The sequence below is a fragment of the Callionymus lyra genome, chromosome 1, assembly GCF_982586985.1.
Source record: "Callionymus lyra chromosome 1, fCalLyr1.hap1.1, whole genome shotgun sequence".
Lineage (NCBI taxonomy): Eukaryota > Metazoa > Chordata > Actinopteri > Syngnathiformes > Callionymidae > Callionymus > Callionymus lyra.
The window spans coordinates 28,033,781-28,054,179 of record NC_141818.1 but is presented as its reverse complement, the minus strand read 5'-3'; the positions used below and the strand labels follow the sequence as shown (position 1 = coordinate 28,054,179).

General features: G+C 39.6%; 3 protein-coding genes across 3 annotated transcripts; all 3 read left to right on the top strand.

Annotated features, from left to right (window-relative positions):
• Positions 1-312: 312 nt before the first annotated feature.
• pld6 (phospholipase D family, member 6) lies at positions 313-2,947 on the top strand. The gene is made up of 3 exons (XM_087778931.1): positions 313-488; positions 1,668-1,897; positions 2,479-2,947. The coding sequence occupies exons 1-3, from the start codon at positions 313-315 to the stop codon at positions 2,745-2,747; spliced, it is 675 nt and encodes a 224-aa protein (XP_087635057.1). The 3' UTR covers positions 2,748-2,947.
• Positions 2,948-5,075: 2,128 nt separating this feature from the next.
• On the top strand, positions 5,076-11,338 carry LOC148088735 (ras-related protein Rab-3D-like). Its single transcript, XM_087799346.1, has 5 exons — positions 5,076-5,158; positions 6,469-6,702; positions 8,800-8,918; positions 9,493-9,617; positions 10,722-11,338. Exons 2-5 carry the CDS (start codon positions 6,469-6,471, stop codon positions 10,904-10,906), a joined length of 663 nt encoding a protein of 220 aa, XP_087655472.1. The 5' UTR covers positions 5,076-5,158; the 3' UTR covers positions 10,907-11,338.
• Positions 11,339-15,751: 4,413 nt separating this feature from the next.
• Positions 15,752-19,656, top strand: tspan34a (tetraspanin 34a). The gene is made up of 8 exons (XM_087778811.1): positions 15,752-15,818; positions 16,950-17,032; positions 17,643-17,858; positions 18,168-18,242; positions 18,322-18,435; positions 18,506-18,640; positions 18,724-18,816; positions 19,334-19,656. Exons 2-8 carry the CDS (start codon positions 16,976-16,978, stop codon positions 19,397-19,399), a joined length of 756 nt encoding a protein of 251 aa, XP_087634937.1. The 5' UTR covers positions 15,752-15,818; positions 16,950-16,975; the 3' UTR covers positions 19,400-19,656.
• The last annotated feature ends 743 nt before the right edge of the window (positions 19,657-20,399 follow it).

The window sequence follows — 20,399 nt, the reverse complement described above, 5'->3', positions numbered from 1 at the left end:
GTTTAACAAAATGAATCATCGTCAGGGTGAGGGACTTACTACATCTTAGAGAGGAAGACTTCAACATTTGTAATGTAATGTAGTTGAGTCAGGGAAGTTTAATTTTAACATTAGTTAGTGCCCTTTAGTCATATATTTGTTGTCACAAATTTACATCAGTTGATATAAATAGGACTATTTTAGTAAATAAATGAAACCACTCATCCATCTTAATGTTTTCCCGACTAAATACAGCTCATATTTTTCACTTGACAGTACTTTCTCAAGTTCAAAAATGTATTGTCTTCTGTTTCCCTATATATTTATTCAGAGATGGCAGCAATGTGGAAGGTAAAGGTGTTAGGGCTCAGTGTCGTGGTCGTCTCAGCAAGTGTGGAGTTACTTGTGTGGATTCGCCGTCGGTGGACCAAAAAAGTTTGTAACAAAGTTATCTTTTTCCCCTCGGAGTTGGCCTGCGTGGAGCACATCTTTAGTCCAGATTTACAGCAGTAAGTAAAACATGGATAAAGCGTGCTCCTCCAATCATATAGATGCGTTCTTTTTTTTTTTTTTACATCCATTTCAATAAACATGTCGTGGTGTACATACGTAGAGTTTTCATCATGAACATTTTTATTTTTAAATTAATCATTAGCTTAGTGTGTATGGTTTAGTTATGTTGTTGTTATATGGGGGGGAAGCTTTTACAACTGCATAATAAATAATGATTTATTATTTAAACTATTCGATCTTTACTGTATAAAAAAAAATCAATCCTGGACTTTTACTATTTAACTTGTTTCTATTAATGTTTCAATTAGAGTGTCCAGTGTTTTAGCTGGTGTTAGATTAAAACTATTTTACACTATACTTATACACCATACTTAAATTAATGCTAAAAGATAATCAAAATATAAAGTATAAATTACTCGCTTGATCTAAGAGCTTAAACGTTTGACTACACATTCACAATCAACATTCCACTCAGACTGATTCACACTGGTTCGAGGCAAGCTTGGATCAGAATTAGAGATACGACACCGGTAATTTAAAACATCTGTTTATCTGCAAATCACACCTTAAATCTTAGATCAAAGAAAGAAGCAAGGCATAAATGAAAGGGGGGCTAAAAGACGGAAACCCCCACCCGAGAACATTTGAATTAGATTACAAGAAAATAAATTAGGATGTCTCTCTGCGGGGGATCGGGACACAGGTAACTTGAAAGGACCATTTGGCCGGAAAGGACGACCCCCTGGGTGGGAAATTTGCCTTAAATATAGCGATGTTTCTACAGATCGGGGCCTTTTCTCCCGGGACTATTTAATTCAATTCAATGTTATTTAAAGTGTCTTATCAAAACAAATATTGACCTATACAGTCGCCGGGACAAAGTGTGTCTGGTCGCGATCGTAAAGCTTGTATTTTGTTTGACTGAGCGGCCCGTGACACTCTTGATTGTCCATCTTTCTCCACGAAGCGAAGTATAAGACCTGGGGCGGACGTGACGTCGTGTTGGAGCGACGGAACGGACTCCGTGTTTTGATCGTTTTACTGGTGTGGTAGACCTGGGACACATGCTATACTAAAGCTCAACAAACATGACAACCATGTGAAGAGACATCATAACAACGTCATACTGAACTTAATGACCAACTATTGCGTCTTGCTTCTTGTTTTCCTCCCAGATCTTGCTTGTGTTCATTACCTCACGGTATAGAGACTTCCTTCTCTCAACTTCTTCGCCACATCCTTTCTGCATCTTCCTCTTTGGACTTGTGTGTTTTTGCCTTTTCCAACATGGACCTGAGCAGAGCTGTGCTGGCACTGCACAGAAGGAAAGTAGCCATCAGAGTTGTCACTGACAAGGATTACGCTGCCATCACAGGCTCCCAGATTGGGTTGCTTTATAAAGCAGGTAAGACAACAATGACTGTACTTTAATGGTAGAAAAACTATTGTAAAGTGTCACAAAGTTGTATCCAATTAAAGGTCAGATGAGTGATCAACACATGCTTAAAGTAAGCTAATCTCTTGCTGAGTTGAACACGTTTTATGTTGAGTGTGTTTCACCATCTAACAGTGTTTCATCCATAGATGAGGATAACAATCAATGGAGTTTTAAATGTAATGTGCCTGCTGTCATGACAGATAGGAACATCCACCCCAATGTGCTGCGAAATCAATTTCTGTTCCAATCTTTTAGTTTCTGCCTCAGTCTTCTCCATCTGCTAAATTGTTAATTAAGAATTAAGTAAGAGATTGGCAAGAAATACTGCTGATTTAATTAAGTGTGTGTGTGTGTGTGCGCGCGTCTGTTTGCTTCAATACACCAAGGCTCAGGAAACCTGGCCCCCTTTACCCTAATACTGTCTGACATTTTGTCTCTGTCCTTCAGAATACTTACATTTATGAATATTTAAATTGCTGAGGGCAAAGAGCAGGTGTTGACTTTACTGGTCTTTGGCAGTCTGCTGATGTTCTGTCTGTTCCCTGTAGGTATCAGGGTACGCAACGATAATGCGTCAGTTTACATGCATCACAAATTTGCGGTCATAGACGGCCGGCAGCTTATCACTGGCTCTCTCAACTGGACACTGACAGCAGTGCAATGCAACATGGAGAACGTCCTGATCACAGAAGAACCAGATTTGGTCCAGCCCTTTATCAAAGAGTTCCAGAGGTTATGGGAACGCAACGATCCGGCTCATTCCTACCCCTCGGCACTGGAAGACCATGACAAGACTCTCACGAAGACCCTTCACTGATCACCCTTGACAACATAGTCGACATATAAACAGTTGAGATGAAAAAAAAATTCAGTTCTGGTCATTTTCAGCTGTTTCAGTTTATCACACTGTTATGTTGCTTTTGCCTTTTTACAATGTGACGTAGATCTAGTTGATGAAGGTCTGTTCTTCTTGTCATGCGCTGCGCTCTCATCGACCATTAAACGTTCTTCTTTCAATCAAGTCTTTCACACTCACTGAAACACCTAGTTTCACAATTAAACATGTGTCTTAAAGATAGTGTCTCCACTAAACGCTTGAAACAGTCGAACATAAAAGAAGTTGCTGTGGTGAATTGTGAATCAGCTGCTACACTTTATCCACGGTGAAAATGTCACTGATTTCAATGAGTGATCATGTGTTTAGGAGCATAACGGTGTTGTACATTTATAGATCCAGTAAAAGTGGATCTTTATATGTCAACTTTCAAACTAAAAGCATGAACGGTCAAATAAACTTGTGTATTGTCGAGTCAAAAGTTTAATGGTGGCTGCTCTAAGACTGCAAGGAAGGAAAGCCTGACTTCCCCTAAAATGTTTTTTTTAAGTGGTCATACAAGGTCATTTAATTGACTAAATATGAGATAGAAAGCATTTATCATTTGTTCAGGATTATCACAGGCAACTGACACAACTTCTTATGTACCCGTGCAGCATCACAGTGTTAGACAGTGATAAATGCTGGGGTTTGTCCCACCCACCGGACGCACAAGTGTCTGGGTGCAAGCTCGTGATGATTGGATAATCTAAAAGTCTGAGGCTAAATCACTTTTTGATTGACAGCAACATGAGAAAATCAGCACACTTAGAATATAGTATAACAGCCAGTAAATCATTTTAAAGTACTACTTAATGGTGCTAATAAGCTTTGCTATCGTTTAATCCAGAGGCCTAGTCTTGTCTTTGAAAAAGTTCAATGAACTGGGTGATGCCATTGAACGTCACTCAGAAGTCAGTCAGTACTGCGCAGAAAGGGTTGAAACTTGCCACTTTGGGACAATCAACCCAATCAAGAGCGGTTTGACTTCAGATCAACCGTTGTGTACCAAAGGATGCTGCAGAACATGGAGGAGAGATGTGTATCATGTCATGTGCATTCAACCCTTTCTCAGACTGACTTGACATCAATCTTTAGATTCTCTTATGTGTTTCTGATCTGTTACAACGGATGTCGGCTGGGTGAGGTTCTCTCCCCAAAGGGGTAATCACTGGGTGAGATCTGCCTTTTTACAGGCCTACCAGGGGCAGGTGGTTCTCCCACTGATGCGGCTACTGTGGCAACTATGTGGGTTGTTGCAGCAGAGGACATTTGCACAGTTGCGGTCAGCACCTCCAACTCCTCATCGGCTTGGGCGTAGCTCCTCAACATGGTGACTCCTCCTCCCGACCCTGGGAGTCCAGCAACACCACCTGCTGGCAATCTCAGACCGGGAACAAGAAGTCTGCGCCTGACCGTCAAACAATTATGGTTTGTTGTCAGCCTGGTTCCTTGAGATTATCTTTACTGTATCTGTCTCTCTATTTGTCAGCCTAGCCATGAATGCCTTGCCTTCTCTTACTTCAGGACAATCTGTCTCTCAACTCCATCTGCACCCTAGCACGACCTCCGACCTCCTGCACTCCGACCTGAATCTCTCCATGCATCGAAAAAAAACCCACTTGATTAAAACACTTTTATAAATCACAAAAGCCTGGTCTGCAACTGAGTCCTCTGTTTCCACATGGACACACACGCACAGCCACACAGAGATAGGGTCACAGATCCTCTTGGACAAAGAAAACCGATTGAATGGATACAAATTACTCATTGCGCTTGTTGGAGTCTACTGGCTCCTTCAAGAGACATCTTAAGACTTTCTTATTTGTGCAGGATTTTCCTGTGTTTTTCTCGGTGTTAATTTAATCTTTTTAGTATATATGTTTAGAGTATTAAAAAAAAAAATGTTTAAGCACTTATAACGCTATATAAATTGCTTACTTACTTGTAGGAGATTTAAAGGACACTTAAATATATTATTTCTTATTTACACCGTTTTGAACTTGACATCAGAACATGCAGGAAGTCTTAACAAAATGTAATTTTTGTCTAAAACTTCAAATGTTATATAATAACAAACACTTTAACGTTAACATTGAAAAAGTCGTTTGAAAAAAAGAAAGAAAAGTGTTTTGCTTTCGAAGCGGGGATTTTCCGTTAGACCACACGTCTTATTTTGAAGTCCAAACAGGAAGTATTGTGTTCCATCTCCCACTTGCCGGCGCGCGCTTGACGTCCCGGACGCGAGCACAGAAGTCTGGAGATCCTTGGATCCGCGAGCAACAGCGTCCGACGCACGGATCTGCGAGGTTGAGCAGGAAGACCAGGGGTCGTCACGAGCTGCTGTTTCCGAGGTAACACAGAGAACAAGTTTTCTTCTTCTTTTTCAAAGTTGTCGTATGTTGGCGAAGCTGTAACTCATTTAGACTTTAATAACCAACACGTTCATTCGTTTCTGACCTAGACTTCGCTTTGACCATCACAACATATGTTGAGGTTACAGTAGTATTTACGAATAATTTCTAAATAAATAATTAATTAAATAAAGGTCGTTGACATCTCATGATGATGTGTTTTTCAACTCTGTCTGTTCTTTCATGGTGGAGAAGAAGAGGTTGTGGAGATGGTTGAGTTTGACAGTGTATCTTAATGGTTTTACATTATTTATTTCAGTGGGAATCGCTGTAGTGGACACAAGAGTTGTGGCTTTTAGTGATGGAGGGAGGGGCCGTGAACGCAGCATGGCCTTGCTGTGATTCATATTCCAGCGATGACAGCCAGGAGCCATGGAGATGGATGGACCACTTATGAATTCACTCATCTGCTAACCACAAGCTTTTGGTGCTATTATTAGTGTTAATAAATGTCAGTGTGTGACAGACATCCCTTACATGTCAGGCGACCTATGCAGCCACAACATTTCTGATGATGCATTCAAACAACTGAGAAAGATGAGAAATAGTTATGTTGTTGTGTTGCATCATGCCAGGAACAACACCCTCCACCCAGATTACCTACCATAAAGACCTGCCATATCCCGTGGCTTCTGGATGATTTGTCTTTTATTGAAAAGCTCTTAACAAGAAGGATCTGTCTCGCCTGCAGTTGATTCAGAACTCTGCAGCGAGAATTCTAACCCGCTCTAGTAGAAGAACTCACATTCCTCCGATCCTTAAAACTCTTCACTGGCTTCCAGTTTCTTTCAGGATCAACTTTAAAATTCTGGTTCTTACTTTCAGATCTATTCATGGTCAGGCTCCTCCTTACATCACTGATCTGATCCAGCCTTACACCCCAGCTCGGGCTCTGAGGTCTGTGGATCAGAATCTACTTATGGTTCCTCGCACACGGTTCAGGACCAGAGGAGAGAAATCTTTTCAGGCTGTTGCTCCTAAGCTTTGGAACGATCTTCCTCTCTCTTTGCGCTTGATGGATCTACTGACTCCTTCAAGAACCATCTTAAGACGTTTTTATTTGTTCAGGCTTTTCCTAGATTTTCTGGAACTCCTGTTGTGTTATCAGTTTTATCTTGATCTTTAAAATATATACTTTATTGAATATGTTTTGATTGTTTAAGCGCTTTGTGACCCTGGTCTGGAAAAGCGCTATACAAATAAAAATTACTTACTTACTTACTTACTTACTTTCTGTGTCGTTTCTAAAGATGGCGTCCGCTAAGGATCCACAGGGCAGTTCGGAGCCGCAGGACGCCGCCGATCAGAACTTTGACTACATGTTCAAACTGCTGATCATCGGGAACAGCAGTGTGGGAAAGACGTCCTTCTTGTTCCGCTTCGCAGACGACTCCTTCACGTCGGCTTTTGTCAGCACCGTCGGCATCGACTTCAAAGTGAAAACCATCCACAGGAACAACAAGCGTGTGAAGCTTCAGATTTGGGTGAGTGCGTTTCGAGGTGTTTGAACTGTATTTCATACACTTGAATCTTGTGATAACTGTTCCTATAGTCTTCTCACCTCCGAATACTTCCTAGTGGCACTTGTGTTGAACAATGTGGAGGTTGATGTTGTCGATGACACTCTACCTTTCACGAGGGCAAGCCTCTGTCTGAGCTTGTCCCGGGTTGCACTGAGCTGCACTATCCAACAGTCGCCACAGAGAGAGGCTGTTGATTTGAACTCTGAAGACATTCCGAGGAGGTGAGATCACATTGACTTGATGATGTGCTCCTCTTCATACGTGTCGGTCTTTCTCATGTCGTGTGGAGACACCCCACACTCTACTCAATAGATTGTGTGTTCATGATGAGATTTTGTGTATTTTTTATCGACTATAGTCCAACTGGTACTTTTCAAACAAAGTGTTTAAAATGTAAAGACAAAAAGTCCATTAGGTTATTTAAAATAATAAAAAAAAAGTAATATGATAAGGAACGAGATGGAGCAGGTTTTGTGTCTGGAGACAGTAATCAGTTAATGGTAAGTCTTGTTTAAGCTGACGCCTGATTCATTAACTAATGTGTGCCATCTCGGCTCTTTTCTCTATGGGTTTGAGACCCCTGTTTATATGCATGCTGAATTTTTTGTATAGTCAACAACACATTTTATCAGAGAAAACTAAACTAAACAAGTGCATTGCTAAGCTGGCAGTGGCTGTTGTGATGCAGGGAAAAATTGCCTTTTTATTTTTAGTTTATCAATTATTTTAAAGAAAAGATAATTCTATGTAATGTAAAATAATATGATTAATTTAAAAGACATTCAGTTTCTCAAAATTTTAATATCCCAATTTGTAGGATTTTCTGTGTACTGTATACAGTACATTTTGTCAAATCTTAAATTCCAAGAATATTGTCTTGTTGGATCATGAGTCAGCCAAATCCAACTCAAATCCTGAGTAGACAATAACATGATCTCTTTGGCTGAGGTAATAAAAATGTGATATTGAGGTAATAAAAATGCCAGTCACTTGCTAGGCTGTTAAGTTTACTATTTTACCGTCAGGTTTATATTCCTCTGATGAGTTCCAAGCAAAACGCTCTTTAGAAACGATTGTTGCTCAACACTGACTCCTGCGTGTTGCTATGGATATATGGCGTAAACTAGTTTCTAGTGCTCCAAACTTAATGACAGTTAATGTTTAACATTGTCTCTTATTCAGCAATTGTTTAATAAAATGTTAAAAATGTGTTGACACGGACAGAATATGCATCTTTCACACATATTAGATTTCCTCTCTGCTCGGTTGGAACAGATATTCAGATGCAAACTTTAAAACCTGGACATTGTCAAAAACAAGTTATAGTATCTCTCTAGCCGCTGTGGTTCATCCTAATTGTTATAACACTTATAAATGGCCTTGAAATTGGTTTCCATTGAAGCCATCACTGACACTGCTGTGTATTTGTTCCAAAGAAACAGATCATGAAGTCTCTGATTCTTCATGCCTCCTCCTCCTCCTGGTACACAAGCAGCAGCACATGACCAAGTGTGAAATGACTTCATATAAAGGCTGGTTTACTATTTACGTCCAACAAGTTTAAAATGTAAACCTGCGTCTTATGAAGTGTCCTTCAGAGCGAAACACAAGCCCGTTGAACACCTAATGAGAATTGTTTTTGATGGCTGATAAACAGGCCACGAGGGAGGTCCTTGCTTATCATGATAACCGGATCATGTAATATTCTTCTAGGGCACATTTGGTACCTTTTTTGGTCCTGCTTGATTTTTCATCTCTGAGAATGACGTTGAGAGTCAGTTTCCACAGATGCAGGTCAGACATGGAACAAGGACATCTATTGTATCAACAATGTGTACCAAGTACCTCAATATTAAAGTTCTGCAATCGCTTAATAAACTAAACAAGCTGACTTTGAAATGTAGCAAAAAAAAGCAGAACTTTTTACATCAAACTAAATCTTTCATTGGTGCCGCAGATCTTTTATTTGAATGCTGTTCTTCACTCCTCCATTCTGTCTGGGCAACCATACATGTCACAATTGCATTCTTCAATGTTGTGATACTCCTACGATTCCAGGACACGGCGGGTCAGGAGCGGTACCGAACAATAACGACCGCCTACTACAGAGGAGCCATGGGGTTCCTGCTCATGTATGACATCACGAGCCAGGAGTCTTTTTGCACCATACAAGACTGGTACTGCGGCGTCTTTTCTGCTTTGTCAACATTTTGTTATTGATTAAAGTGTATAAATATCAAGGTTTTTCCAGCGCTTGCAGTCCTCTGCTCAAACTCGGGAAAAGGAGCTGTGTCGAGTGATCACAAATCTTTTCATGCTTTTTATTCCTCATTTTAATGGTGCTGGCATCAGTTTCTTATCAACAGGTTGAAAAACATCACTATGTATGAATGCAAACCTAGCTTAGTAATTGGAATAGCATTAGTTTTTTCGTCATTATTGGGACACACCAGTTTGTCTAAATATATTTTTCCTTCTTCCCTCCCACCTGTTCACTTCCAATGCTTTCACCAGGTGGAAACTTAAACATAATTAGAAGATAATTCATAATGCGCTAAAGCGCACACGCTCAACGACATTAAAGCTGGTTGAGCCTTTAAAACGGATAAAGCATTTCTTTATTACATTAAAAAGAAGGAGTCAAAGCTGATCAGTCATCAGTGTTTGCAGGGGTTTCTGCAGCCTCCTCAGGTGCTGTGCTGGCAATATTAAAAGACAGGGAATTGATTTCTTTGTGATTTGTTTTCCCAGGGCGACACAGATCAAGACATATTCATGGGACAATGCTCAGGTGGTACTGGTTGGCAACAAACTGGACTTGAAAGAAGACCGTCAGGTTCCCACGGAAGACGCAGAGAAACTTGCCAAAGAGCTAGGTCAGAGAACACTTGGAAATCAACACGAGGATGACATGTGTCATCTAAGCTTCAGCTTAGTCATCAGTCTGAGATTGCTCGGGAAACGCCCGCCTTGAAACAAAAACCTTTATACAGATTTAGAATGTAGATAAACATATGAATATGTCCAGAAGGGTTTGTATACGAGTGTTTGACTTGCAGATGGAAAGATTGCTAACCCGTAAAAGGCATAACACCTAGCCAAGGTCATTTAAAAAGCAGTGACTTCGCAAAGTTTGGATTTCATGGATTTCAAAAAAAGGTTCCAGTTAGGAAATAGATCATCAAATATAACATATTTAGAAGGAGCTGTCTCGCCTGCAGTTGATTTTGACCTGCTCAAGTAGAAGAACTTACATTTCTCCAATTCTTAAAACTCTTCAATGGCTTCCAGTTTCTTTCAGGATCAACATAAAATTCTGGTTCTTACTTTCAGAGCTATTCATGGTCAGGCTCCTCCTTACATCAGTGATCTGATCCAGCCTTACACCCCAGCTCGGGCTCTGAGGTCTGTGGATCAGAATCTACTGATGGTTCCTCGCACAAGGTTCAGGACCAGAGGAGAGAAATCCTTCCAGGCTGTTGCTCCTATGCTTTGGAATGATCTTCCTCTCCCTCTGTGTTTGATGGATCTACTGACTCCTTAAAGATAGACACATCTTAAGACATTTTTATTTGTTCAGGCTTTTCCTTGATTTTCTGGAACTCCTGTGTTGTTATCTTGATCTTTTAAATATATATTTTATTGAGTATTGCTTTGATTGTTTAAGCACTTTGTGACCCTGGTTTTTTAGATCTCCAGGGCCAGACCGTTTCTCTTCGCAGCTTTATAGACGACACACAATCGTACCTCCCTATTGGGAATAATGCTGATCTTGGAGCGCTCATGTTCTCATTGTTAACATTTCAAGCCTCTCTCAGTTTGGCCCTTGAGGACCCTCATGTCCTCATGTGAGACATAGCTTGTAACAATAATAATACATTTAAAACGACGAGGTCATGTGACCAAGAGGGTTTAATGGAAATGTCCCTTGTTTGTCTCTCCCATGCCTCACTATGCAAACCTTGTTATTCTGTGTCCAGGGTTTGCGTTCTTTGAGGCGAGCGCCAAAGACAACATCAACGTGAAGCAGGTCTTTGATAAATTGGTGGACGTCATCTGTGACAAGATGAACGACATGGACCACATGGATGCTAGTCCAGCCAATCACAGAGGAAAAGCTTTCAGTGAATTGCCTCAGAACAGCCAGGGGGGCTGTTTGTGCTGACTTTGTAGCTAAACTTTGCTCTGAATGTAAAGTGCTTGAATCCCTGCACCTCGGCAGCAGCCCTCGAAAGCTGCTGAGAATCTAATGTGACTGTGCACGAAACTGCCAAAGGGCTGCTCAGAGCTGCTGTGACTTCAACACACATCCTGTTTACTCATTGGTCAGAGGGCGAAAGGCACCTGTAGCAGGAGGATAAGGCCACGTAAAGCCTGCCATCTGCTTGCAATGTAGCTCCCCCTTGTGGATGAACTCTTACAATGCATCACTGTGACTTCAGTCGGTTAAATGTGCTTGACTCTATTGCTGAAAACTGCATCAATGCACCTGTCTCCTTTTTTTTTCTTACGGACAAATGTTTATAAGCAACTATATTATGTTTGTCAAAGTTATGTCTGCAGTCTGTTTGAATGTTAATTAAATTATTAAAACGTATCATGTACCTTTTATTCATGGTTATGAATAAAGACTCATTAAAGGGCAACTAATGTGTTGACGTAAGTGCATCTTAAAATTATCCTCAACTCGACTCGATCAGTATGTGTCTGTTTGCAGAAAACTTCGAATTCAAATATAAACATTAGAATATGCGCTTAAGCACTGACCTCTGACCACACTTTGTTTTTCTGGAGATGAGATGGTGTTTATCCCAACCACACCCACTCTGATGTGATGACAGCATGCTGGAGGAGCCCATTATGATGTCATAATGGTTTCCGGTCCCGTAAACTTGTTCACTGAGATTCCAGAAGAGGGAAAGCTTTATAAAGTAATGGGTTCAAAACAGCGCATCATGTTGAGAGTCTTACTGCATCTTGACGTTTGAAAAATATGGGCTTGAAATTGATTTCCATTTAAATCATCACTGGTTTACCATTTATGTTTAACATGTTTGAAATTTAGACCACAAGGGCTATACCTGCCACCATCTTATAGATCGTTTCCAATTCTCAGAACAGCTCAAATGAACTCATAAAATTCCCCCTTGAGGACGTGGGGATTGAGTGAACATGAATTCAGAGCTCTATATTATTATATAAGTTTCACTCTTGCTGGCCCTGACGTCCTCAAAAGAGAGCATGTAAGCTTGTACCCTCTCTGTTTCAGTGCCGAGGAGTCGTCTGTGTCTCTGTGCCTAATTCCAGCATTACATCTGATGGTTCTCCACTCCTACTTCCAGGCTACTGGTCTTACACTTAAGGATCCAGGTGCGGGTTGTTGCGCAAGATTAAATCTGCGCGTCTGCGCCCGGGGTCCCAGCGCAACATTGTAGATCACACCTCCTGGAAGTGACAGTGGGGTCAGTAGCCCACTCTCTGTTAGATGCTGTCCATTAGTGATGGGATCGACAGTTCTTTTGACTGTACTGAATCACTAGAATCAGTTCATTAAAATGATTCGTTCAAAAGATTTGTTCAGTTCGTTCATTCACCAAATCACTAACTCTGTGCTTATGGAGCCCTGACTGCAATTTCTTCTACTTCCTGAACGCAGCCAAACAATCCGTTACTAGGTTTAATGATTCAGACCCGAAGTTAACATTCATTGCACTTGAGCGACAATGCAAAAAAAAAAAAAGGACTCCGGTGCGTTCACGGACAAGGACCAGTGACATTCATGAGGAATTTGCAAGTAGAGAAGATCTTGAGGTGGGTTCACAGCCGAACTGACGCGCGAATCACCGGAAGAGAATCCTTTTCACTGATCGAATCTTTTGCGAATCCCCGGATGAGAATCCTCGTTCACTCACTGACCGAATCTTTTGCGAATCCCCGGATGAGAATCATCGTCACTGAATCCCTGTCGCGTGAATCCCCGCATGAGAATCCTCGTTCACTCACTGACCGAATCTTTTGCGAATCCCCGGATGAGAATCATCGTCACTGAACGAATCCCTGTCGCGAGAATCACCGGAAGAGAATCCTCGTTCAGTAGCAGCCTAACGTGACAAACTCTTCACAAACAAACATTGCAGATGTAGTAGAGATTCTGATTCTTTTAAAAACACTGTGTGTGTGTTTCCAGCCTGTCTAATAAACAAATAAAGTGTGACTACATGTCTTTGTTGTGAAATATTTTATTGCACTAAAATAAAATAACAATAATACTAAAATGTAATATAAACTTAAATGCAATCAACAATAAATTAAAAAGGCCTCGTTTAAGTAAAAACAAATATTAAAATAAGAAATCCTTAAAAACTAAATGTTCTGTAGAGAAGTCCCTCTCTCCCTCCTCAGTCCCTCCCCCCACCCCCACTGAGTGAGTTCAACTGAACTGAGAAAGTAACGAATCACTTCATGAAGTGATTCGGTTCAGTACGTTCACTCAAAAGATTCGTTCTTTCGAACAAATCATTCGCAAACGACACAACACTACTGTCCATGCCCGAGGCCCGCAGAATCAGTTGACCTGTGTCCATGTGATAATGCTGTGAGGAGCAGTGTTCACCTGGAGTAAGCTGCATCTTGTCAGGCTGCAGTTCCATGAAGGTAGTGATGGTCTAAATTAAATTTGTTCTGACAACCTCTTTTTAATTTATTGCAGAAAATATGACCTAACCTCAAAAAGGTTTTCTATACAGTTAGTAGAACAAAAGTCTTTGTGCAAGTGTCACCAGGAGTAAGAGTTGGGATTATTTTCAGACTAATCCATTTCTTTTTATAGTTGTAGGCAGGAGTTTATGCCCATTTGAATGTAGCAACTGGAGCACAGGTGTCTTCGTCATCATCTTCATCCAAAAATGACTTTTTTGAGAGAAAAATGAGACTGTATAATGGACAAATTACTCTGAGAATAATCCCGACCCTTAGTCGACATGAGTGAAGTTGGAATTTTGGCTGAACTGTCACTTTAAAATATGACGACTAAATAATAATTCCTCCAAAAGTCTAAATTGAAATGTTTTGATATTTTGTGGGATAGTAGTCTACATCTTTTAGAATAGATTTATGGAAGTCATTGATTGTAACTTCGGATAACTATTGATTTACTGTGTAGCATCATAAACCTGTTATCTTTGATATTGACATATATAAGTCAGCTAGAATATTGGATGTTATTATTAGTAGTATTATTGTTATTAATATTATCAATTACTGTAAAATTCTACATTTAAATGTTATACAATACCCTTTCATTCTTTAGTTAACTATTTAGACTGTTAGTTATCACTAAGTAAATAAAAAGAAAAATGTTGACTTTTTCATTATGAATTAAAAAGTCACCTGACATGGTTTTTACTTCAAACGTGTGTCCTCTCTCGGTTACTTTCAGAAATCAGGCTAAAACACAGCTGGCAGCATTATTGGACAACTGTTAGAATTATGACAAGACCCAATAAGCTTAATTAGAGAAACATCATCATTACATTAAGAAACGAAGGTCAGCCAGACAGGAAAATCGCAAAACCTTTGAATTAGGTGTGTCCTAACCTTTGGCCTGCACTGTAATTGCTCGCCAACGATCTCAAGCTAGACCATGAAAAACCTTTTGAAGGTCCCACATTGGTACCACCTGACCAGTAGGAGTTCTAAGCCTAAGAGCACCCAGGACAAAGCGCTTTACCAAAGGGTGACTCCTGGCCCCCCACGACCAAATCCCTCTTGGCCAAGCCAAAACGAAACAAAACAAAATCTAGTGTAGATGCTGCATGACCCATGGATCTCAGAGACTGGACATGAAGATGGTTTAAGTAACCTTTACCTGCACCAAGCTTCAAAACATGCCAGACCTGGAAAGTCCCCGTGCATGTAGTGTCAACATGCAAACCATGAAGTCACGCCCAAGAACTGCTCGGAGATAACTTGGCTAGCTTCCTAGGCTTGGTTTCTTTGCACACAAAGAATATTTAACTAGAGTAGACGGAGCACTATGTTTCCGTGACATTTTCATGGCCACATCAACCCCATTATATTAGAATCATGCTACACTTCCAGGCTGTTGCTCCTAAGCTTTGGAACGATCTTCCTCTCTATGTGTTTGATGGATCTACTGACTCCTTTAAGAAACATCTTAAGACATTTTTATTTTTTCAGGCTTTTCCTTGGTTTTCTGAGACTCCTGTGTTGTTCTCGGTGTTATCTTGACCTTTTAAGTATATATTTTATTGGGTATTGTTTTGATGTTTTGTTACTTACTTAAACTGGCGGCTGACAGCTTATCTATAATGTGTTTAAAAATTGGTACATGGTGTATCTTGTTACTCGTCTAGAGTGAGGGGCCCTACGTCATTGGTGAAGCTACTGTTCATCACAATGTAAACACAGTGGTCAAAAAAGACAGACCTACGCTGTTTTTGTGTCACATCTATTGATTGTTTGAATCAAATTTAGGGGAATGTGAATGATATTTGAAAAAAAAGGCATAAATGTCGCCTCTGGAGCATCATAGATTTGTATTAATATAATATCACAACAACTGAATGTAGAATTTTAGAGGAATTGATCATCAAAATATAATATTTTAGCTGTGAGTCATTTATGCCATTGTTAAAGACGACGTGATGTGCTAGATCAATAATTATCCCAGGTTACGATCAATGACTGCCATAAATCTCTTCGAGAAGATGGTTTAACCTGTGTTTAAACTCCGTTCTTTGCCTGTTGATCGGTGATTCCACTCCGCATTTGGGTCTGCCTCATTCCCGGAACTCACAGGAACCTTCACTTTACAGTGAATTATCTAAACCTGACGTTTTTTAAAGGAGTGACTAAACATGTGGTTTCTAACAGCTCTGCTATCAATGTGGACTTTGTCCACGAGGAGCCCTTTCCCGTAAATAATGCCAGTGATGTTAAGTTCATGAGCTTTTTTTTGTGCTTGAGACAGGGAGGAGGAAATAGAGCTACTATAAAGGCTCATGTGATAGCATTTTGGGCAAACACTCCTGAAAGATCAACCAACGCAGCACCAGGTATTATGTCTCTGTGAACTCTTGTGATTTAAACTATTGTAGAGATCAACAAATGAATGTATTGATATGTATTACGAGCTGGTTTCAAATATTTGAAGAAACATTCATACAAAAGTGGATATAAAGAAAAGGTGCATAGGGCTCTATAACAAGGTTTTTAATTATGACAATATTTTAAATAAATAATATTAATAGTTAAAATAAAATAAAAAAAATAAGTTGCTTCTCCAGGTGTTTATTAAGAATGATGGACCTAGACTTTTTTTTGACAGATTTTATTTCAACAAAAAATGTTAATGAATGGTAGATTTTTACATCCTAAAAATAAGGATAACGGGGGGAAAAGGGATTTTTTTTAAGATTTACAATGTAGTAATTTAAGGTTGGTCAACTCTTGATGACAGTGTGAAAATAATCACAAAAGTTTGGTCAAGTGATCAAGGAAGGAGCAAAAGGTATAGTATAAGATAAATATAATTTTTCTCATTGACTTTAACAGTTACTCAGATTAATGCGACCAGAGAGCCCAACCAGAGATATCAATATTTGACCAAAAAAACTCAGTTTGTCCCTCTGCCATTCAAAGAGAAAAATAATAGCAATATCAGCTCTCCTTTCCAGTCTGCTAGGTGCTTTTATTGACGGGTCCAGACTATAAAATCTTAAATTGTCTCCTGGAAACACAGCTGCCACTGTGTCACCTGACAATGACACCTAGTGCGACAATAAAGAAAGAAATAAAAATAAAAAATCTATTCCATAAAACTGAGCTCAATGATCAAGCAAGGAACATGCAACAGTTACAGTGATTAATGATTAATCTGAATTTTATCATTAGTCATGGTTATATTATTTGTCTTGAGAAGTGGGTCAGAATTCATGATAACATTTTATTATCATCATATTGTCGCTAATAAAGACAGACATGGATTAAATAAAAGACTGGAAGTTGACCTAAAACCACTGGCCTCTCGTGAACGGCCACTCAGCTCAGAACAAGATTAGAAGCTGCAGTTGCCGTAGTTAATCTGTAACCAGTGTCTGCTGTTGCGAAGAAACCCACCACTCCATTCTAACTCTGTGATACAAGGACAGTGTGTGACAGAACTTTTTTTTTCATTTCCCAACCAGTGTGAGCAACATATTTATCAGCCAAGATGTGTTGCACTGCCTTACTCAAGACCATCATGTTTATCTTCAACGGCGTCATTTTTGTGAGTAATATTTTTGAATCATTACAAATCCTCCTTTATACTTCGATGACACTGTAAATGTATTGGAAACTAGTCTGTTTGGTGTGTCTATTGATGTGGTTGAATTAGGTTTTAAAATTTAGATAGTTGATAGATGCTACGTGATTTTACCTTATAAGTTTAGGGCTGTATATCTGGTTACATGGCCAGGAGGTTAGGAGGAGCAGGAGGAAGATGTGTGTGAGTGCTGAGAAAATCACTGTGACAAGTAGGAGCATCTACATGTAAAATATATTTTGAATGTGGAAAACATGAGAATACTTCTAAATTCTTCCACTCTGCACTGCAGTAGCTTTGATAGCTAGACCAGGGTTACAAAGCGCTTAAAAAAATCAATACAATAGATCAAGACAACACCGAGACCAACACAGGAGTCTCAGAGAATCAAGTGTGCGAGACTTCACAATTTTATGAAAACACTCTTAAATCAATGATCTCATGATTAAACACTTGACACGACATGAAATCTTGTGAAAAAATATCTCGTTTGTAAATAGCAGACACTCTCTTTTCCTCTGTCAGAATATTTTTGTTTTAAGCTAACATTTTAACTTCTTCTTCCCTCTATCAGCTGGCTGGAGCCGTCGTTCTGGCTTTGGGGATTTGGTTAAAGGTGGACAGTGAGTCCTTTCTGGGCATTGTGAATAACATAGAAGGCGCTCCATCCGAGTTGTCCATCCTTGCCAGCGTCAGCTACCTGCTGATCGGAGTGGGTGCCTTCCTGTTGATCATTGGCTTCCTCGGCTGTTGTGGAGCAGTGAAGGAGAGTCGCTGCATGTTACTGACGGTGTGCAACAAACTTAAATGTCCCTTGTCAAAAAGGTTTTCATTATATAACCCTATCTTCTCTGGGTCTGGTTTTCTGAGTCGCTAAGAATAAAAATAAAAATTACATTTTGCTTAAATATTAACTACAACAAAACAAATGTTGTTTTGAATTTTAACTTGGCACAAAACACAACTCTGTTTTAAAGTTATTTATTTCAGTGATTTCTTTTTTTAGGAATGATGATTTGCAGATTAAATGTGCAAGAGTTATAAAATGCCTCATTAGATACATGCCTAGAGGTTCATTTTATGTTTGTTGCCATCTCAGTTTTTCTGTCTGGTGCTGATCGTCTTCCTAGCAGAGGTGGCAGGAGCAGTAGTCATCCTTGTGTTTGATGATGTGGTAAGTCATAAATTAAGACATTGGAAAGAACCATCTCATATGTTTTGTCACATGAACTTCAACCTTTCTGTTGTATCAGGTGAGTGACGTTCTTGCAGATGTGGAAACAGATGTGGTGGGCAAAATTAGAAACGATTATGGAAACAAAGAAAACGTAGATCTGACCAACTTCTGGGACACCACCATGAACCAGGTATGACACATCTGCTCATGGTCAATAAATCAGAGGGAAGCTCACTTGTCTCTTTGACTCCTACCCCTAGCTTGTTTGCTGTGGGTACCGAAACTTCACAGATTTTGATGGATCCCCGTTTACAGTTCCAATGGGCTTCTATCCGGAGATGTGCTGCACGCAGAATTTTAACTCCTCATGTCGTCGGATCAACGCTAAAGAATCTGTAAGAATGTATTTTCCTCATGATGGAATTATAGATTATTAAAAATCAGTAATGTGCACAATATTCATTATCCTTTTTTTCAGGATGTCATGGGCTGCTTGGACCGACTAGTGGCTTTGATAGAGCAAAACACCCCAATCGTTGCAGGTGTGGCTCTGGGCATTGCTGCTCTAGAGGTAGGACAAACATCAGCCTCACTAGCCACCGTAATCACACACTATAGATAAGCCTTTTTTAAATCCTTGCCCTGGGGCCATTTCCAGCTTTTGAGCCAAATTCATTTGTCCCCCGGTCTCGAACAATAACTGTAATACTCAAACAAAGAATACAACTTCGAATCTTTCTTTCAAGATTTCCATGAGTCAGAAAAAAATATATATTTTCAACTCCTGACCCAGAAATTCTAGGTATGATAAGGTGAATGGTCATTTGTCACTCCCTCTTGTTTCATTCATTTAATTTCACGTGTGTTAATTTCCAAAAATGTTCGAGACCACTGCACTAGACTATTTAACATTTAATGAAGTCTTCCTCACAACACAGCAGGATATTTCTTTTGACTTTTGAATTTTTTGATTTGAAAGTGCTTGCCAGTTTTTTGGTGTCCTGTTAACATTAAGAAAAGTTTAATGAAAAGCTCCACAAAAGTTAATTTGTCTGCAACAAAATTCATCTCAACTCCTGTCGTTTCAGATCGCTGCCATGGTTGTGTCGATGATTCTCTACAAGGACATCGGTTATGAGTCAAGAAGAAAATGAGAAAAAACTGATTAGGAGTCATTTCTAAATGTTTTCTGTTTGTAAATTATTTTTACTTTTGTGTTTGAGCAAATATGAACATAAATTATGTCAGACTGTGGAATGACATGATAAAAAGGAACTGCAGAGTATTTCTTTGTGATATACATATTGTGTTATAAAATCTACAAATAATTGAGAAATGTTTTTGTAATTTTATGTTATTTGCACATCTTATTAATAGCTTTTGATTAAATAAAGGTCAACTAATGTCAAAAGTCAACTTTCCTGACTCATCTAATGTTTTAAATGTTACGTCTTCCTCTCCAAGATGCATGAAGTACCTCATTATGATAATGCTTCATTTCTAAATTATTCCTTTATAAAGTATTATAGTAGTTTAATAACTTGGTTACAGTTCTACTTTATGCATGCCTTAGCATGCTCCAACAAAGCTTCGCTGCTGGCTTATACCCTGGGGCTCTGCCCCGCCACTGAGAAATATTAGTGCCAGTCAAGAAACACACTATTATCTATGTTGTGCTTGTGACACTCTTTCCCTAACGCTGTGTGGGAAACAAAGAGGTGTATGATATATTTTCATTGGGCTTATTAGTGCTGAAGATGGCTGCCCCTCTGCTGCTCCTCTTTCGTTTAGTGTTCGGGTCAAATCAGACTTTGGCACTTTACAGATCCAGTCTCTGCTGATTTATGATCGCCAGTTCCTCGTCAATCTACAATTTAACATTAACTCTAGCTCTGTTTGTTCATGGTTGCTGTTCCTGTGGGGGTCCGGCTCCCCTGTTATGAAATCCGGCACTACCCTGTTGGCTACGTCGCCGCAGGAAAGGCAACGGCCCTAAAGATCAGACCTAAGCATCCTCCAACAGATGTAATTGCTTCCTGCACTTCCTGCATGTAAATATATAGAGTAAATAAATGACCTTGTTGGACATAGCAAGCCTTCAGGTTCTCCAGGTATTACTGTACCTCCTAATAAAAAAAAAGTCTTCTTTTTTGG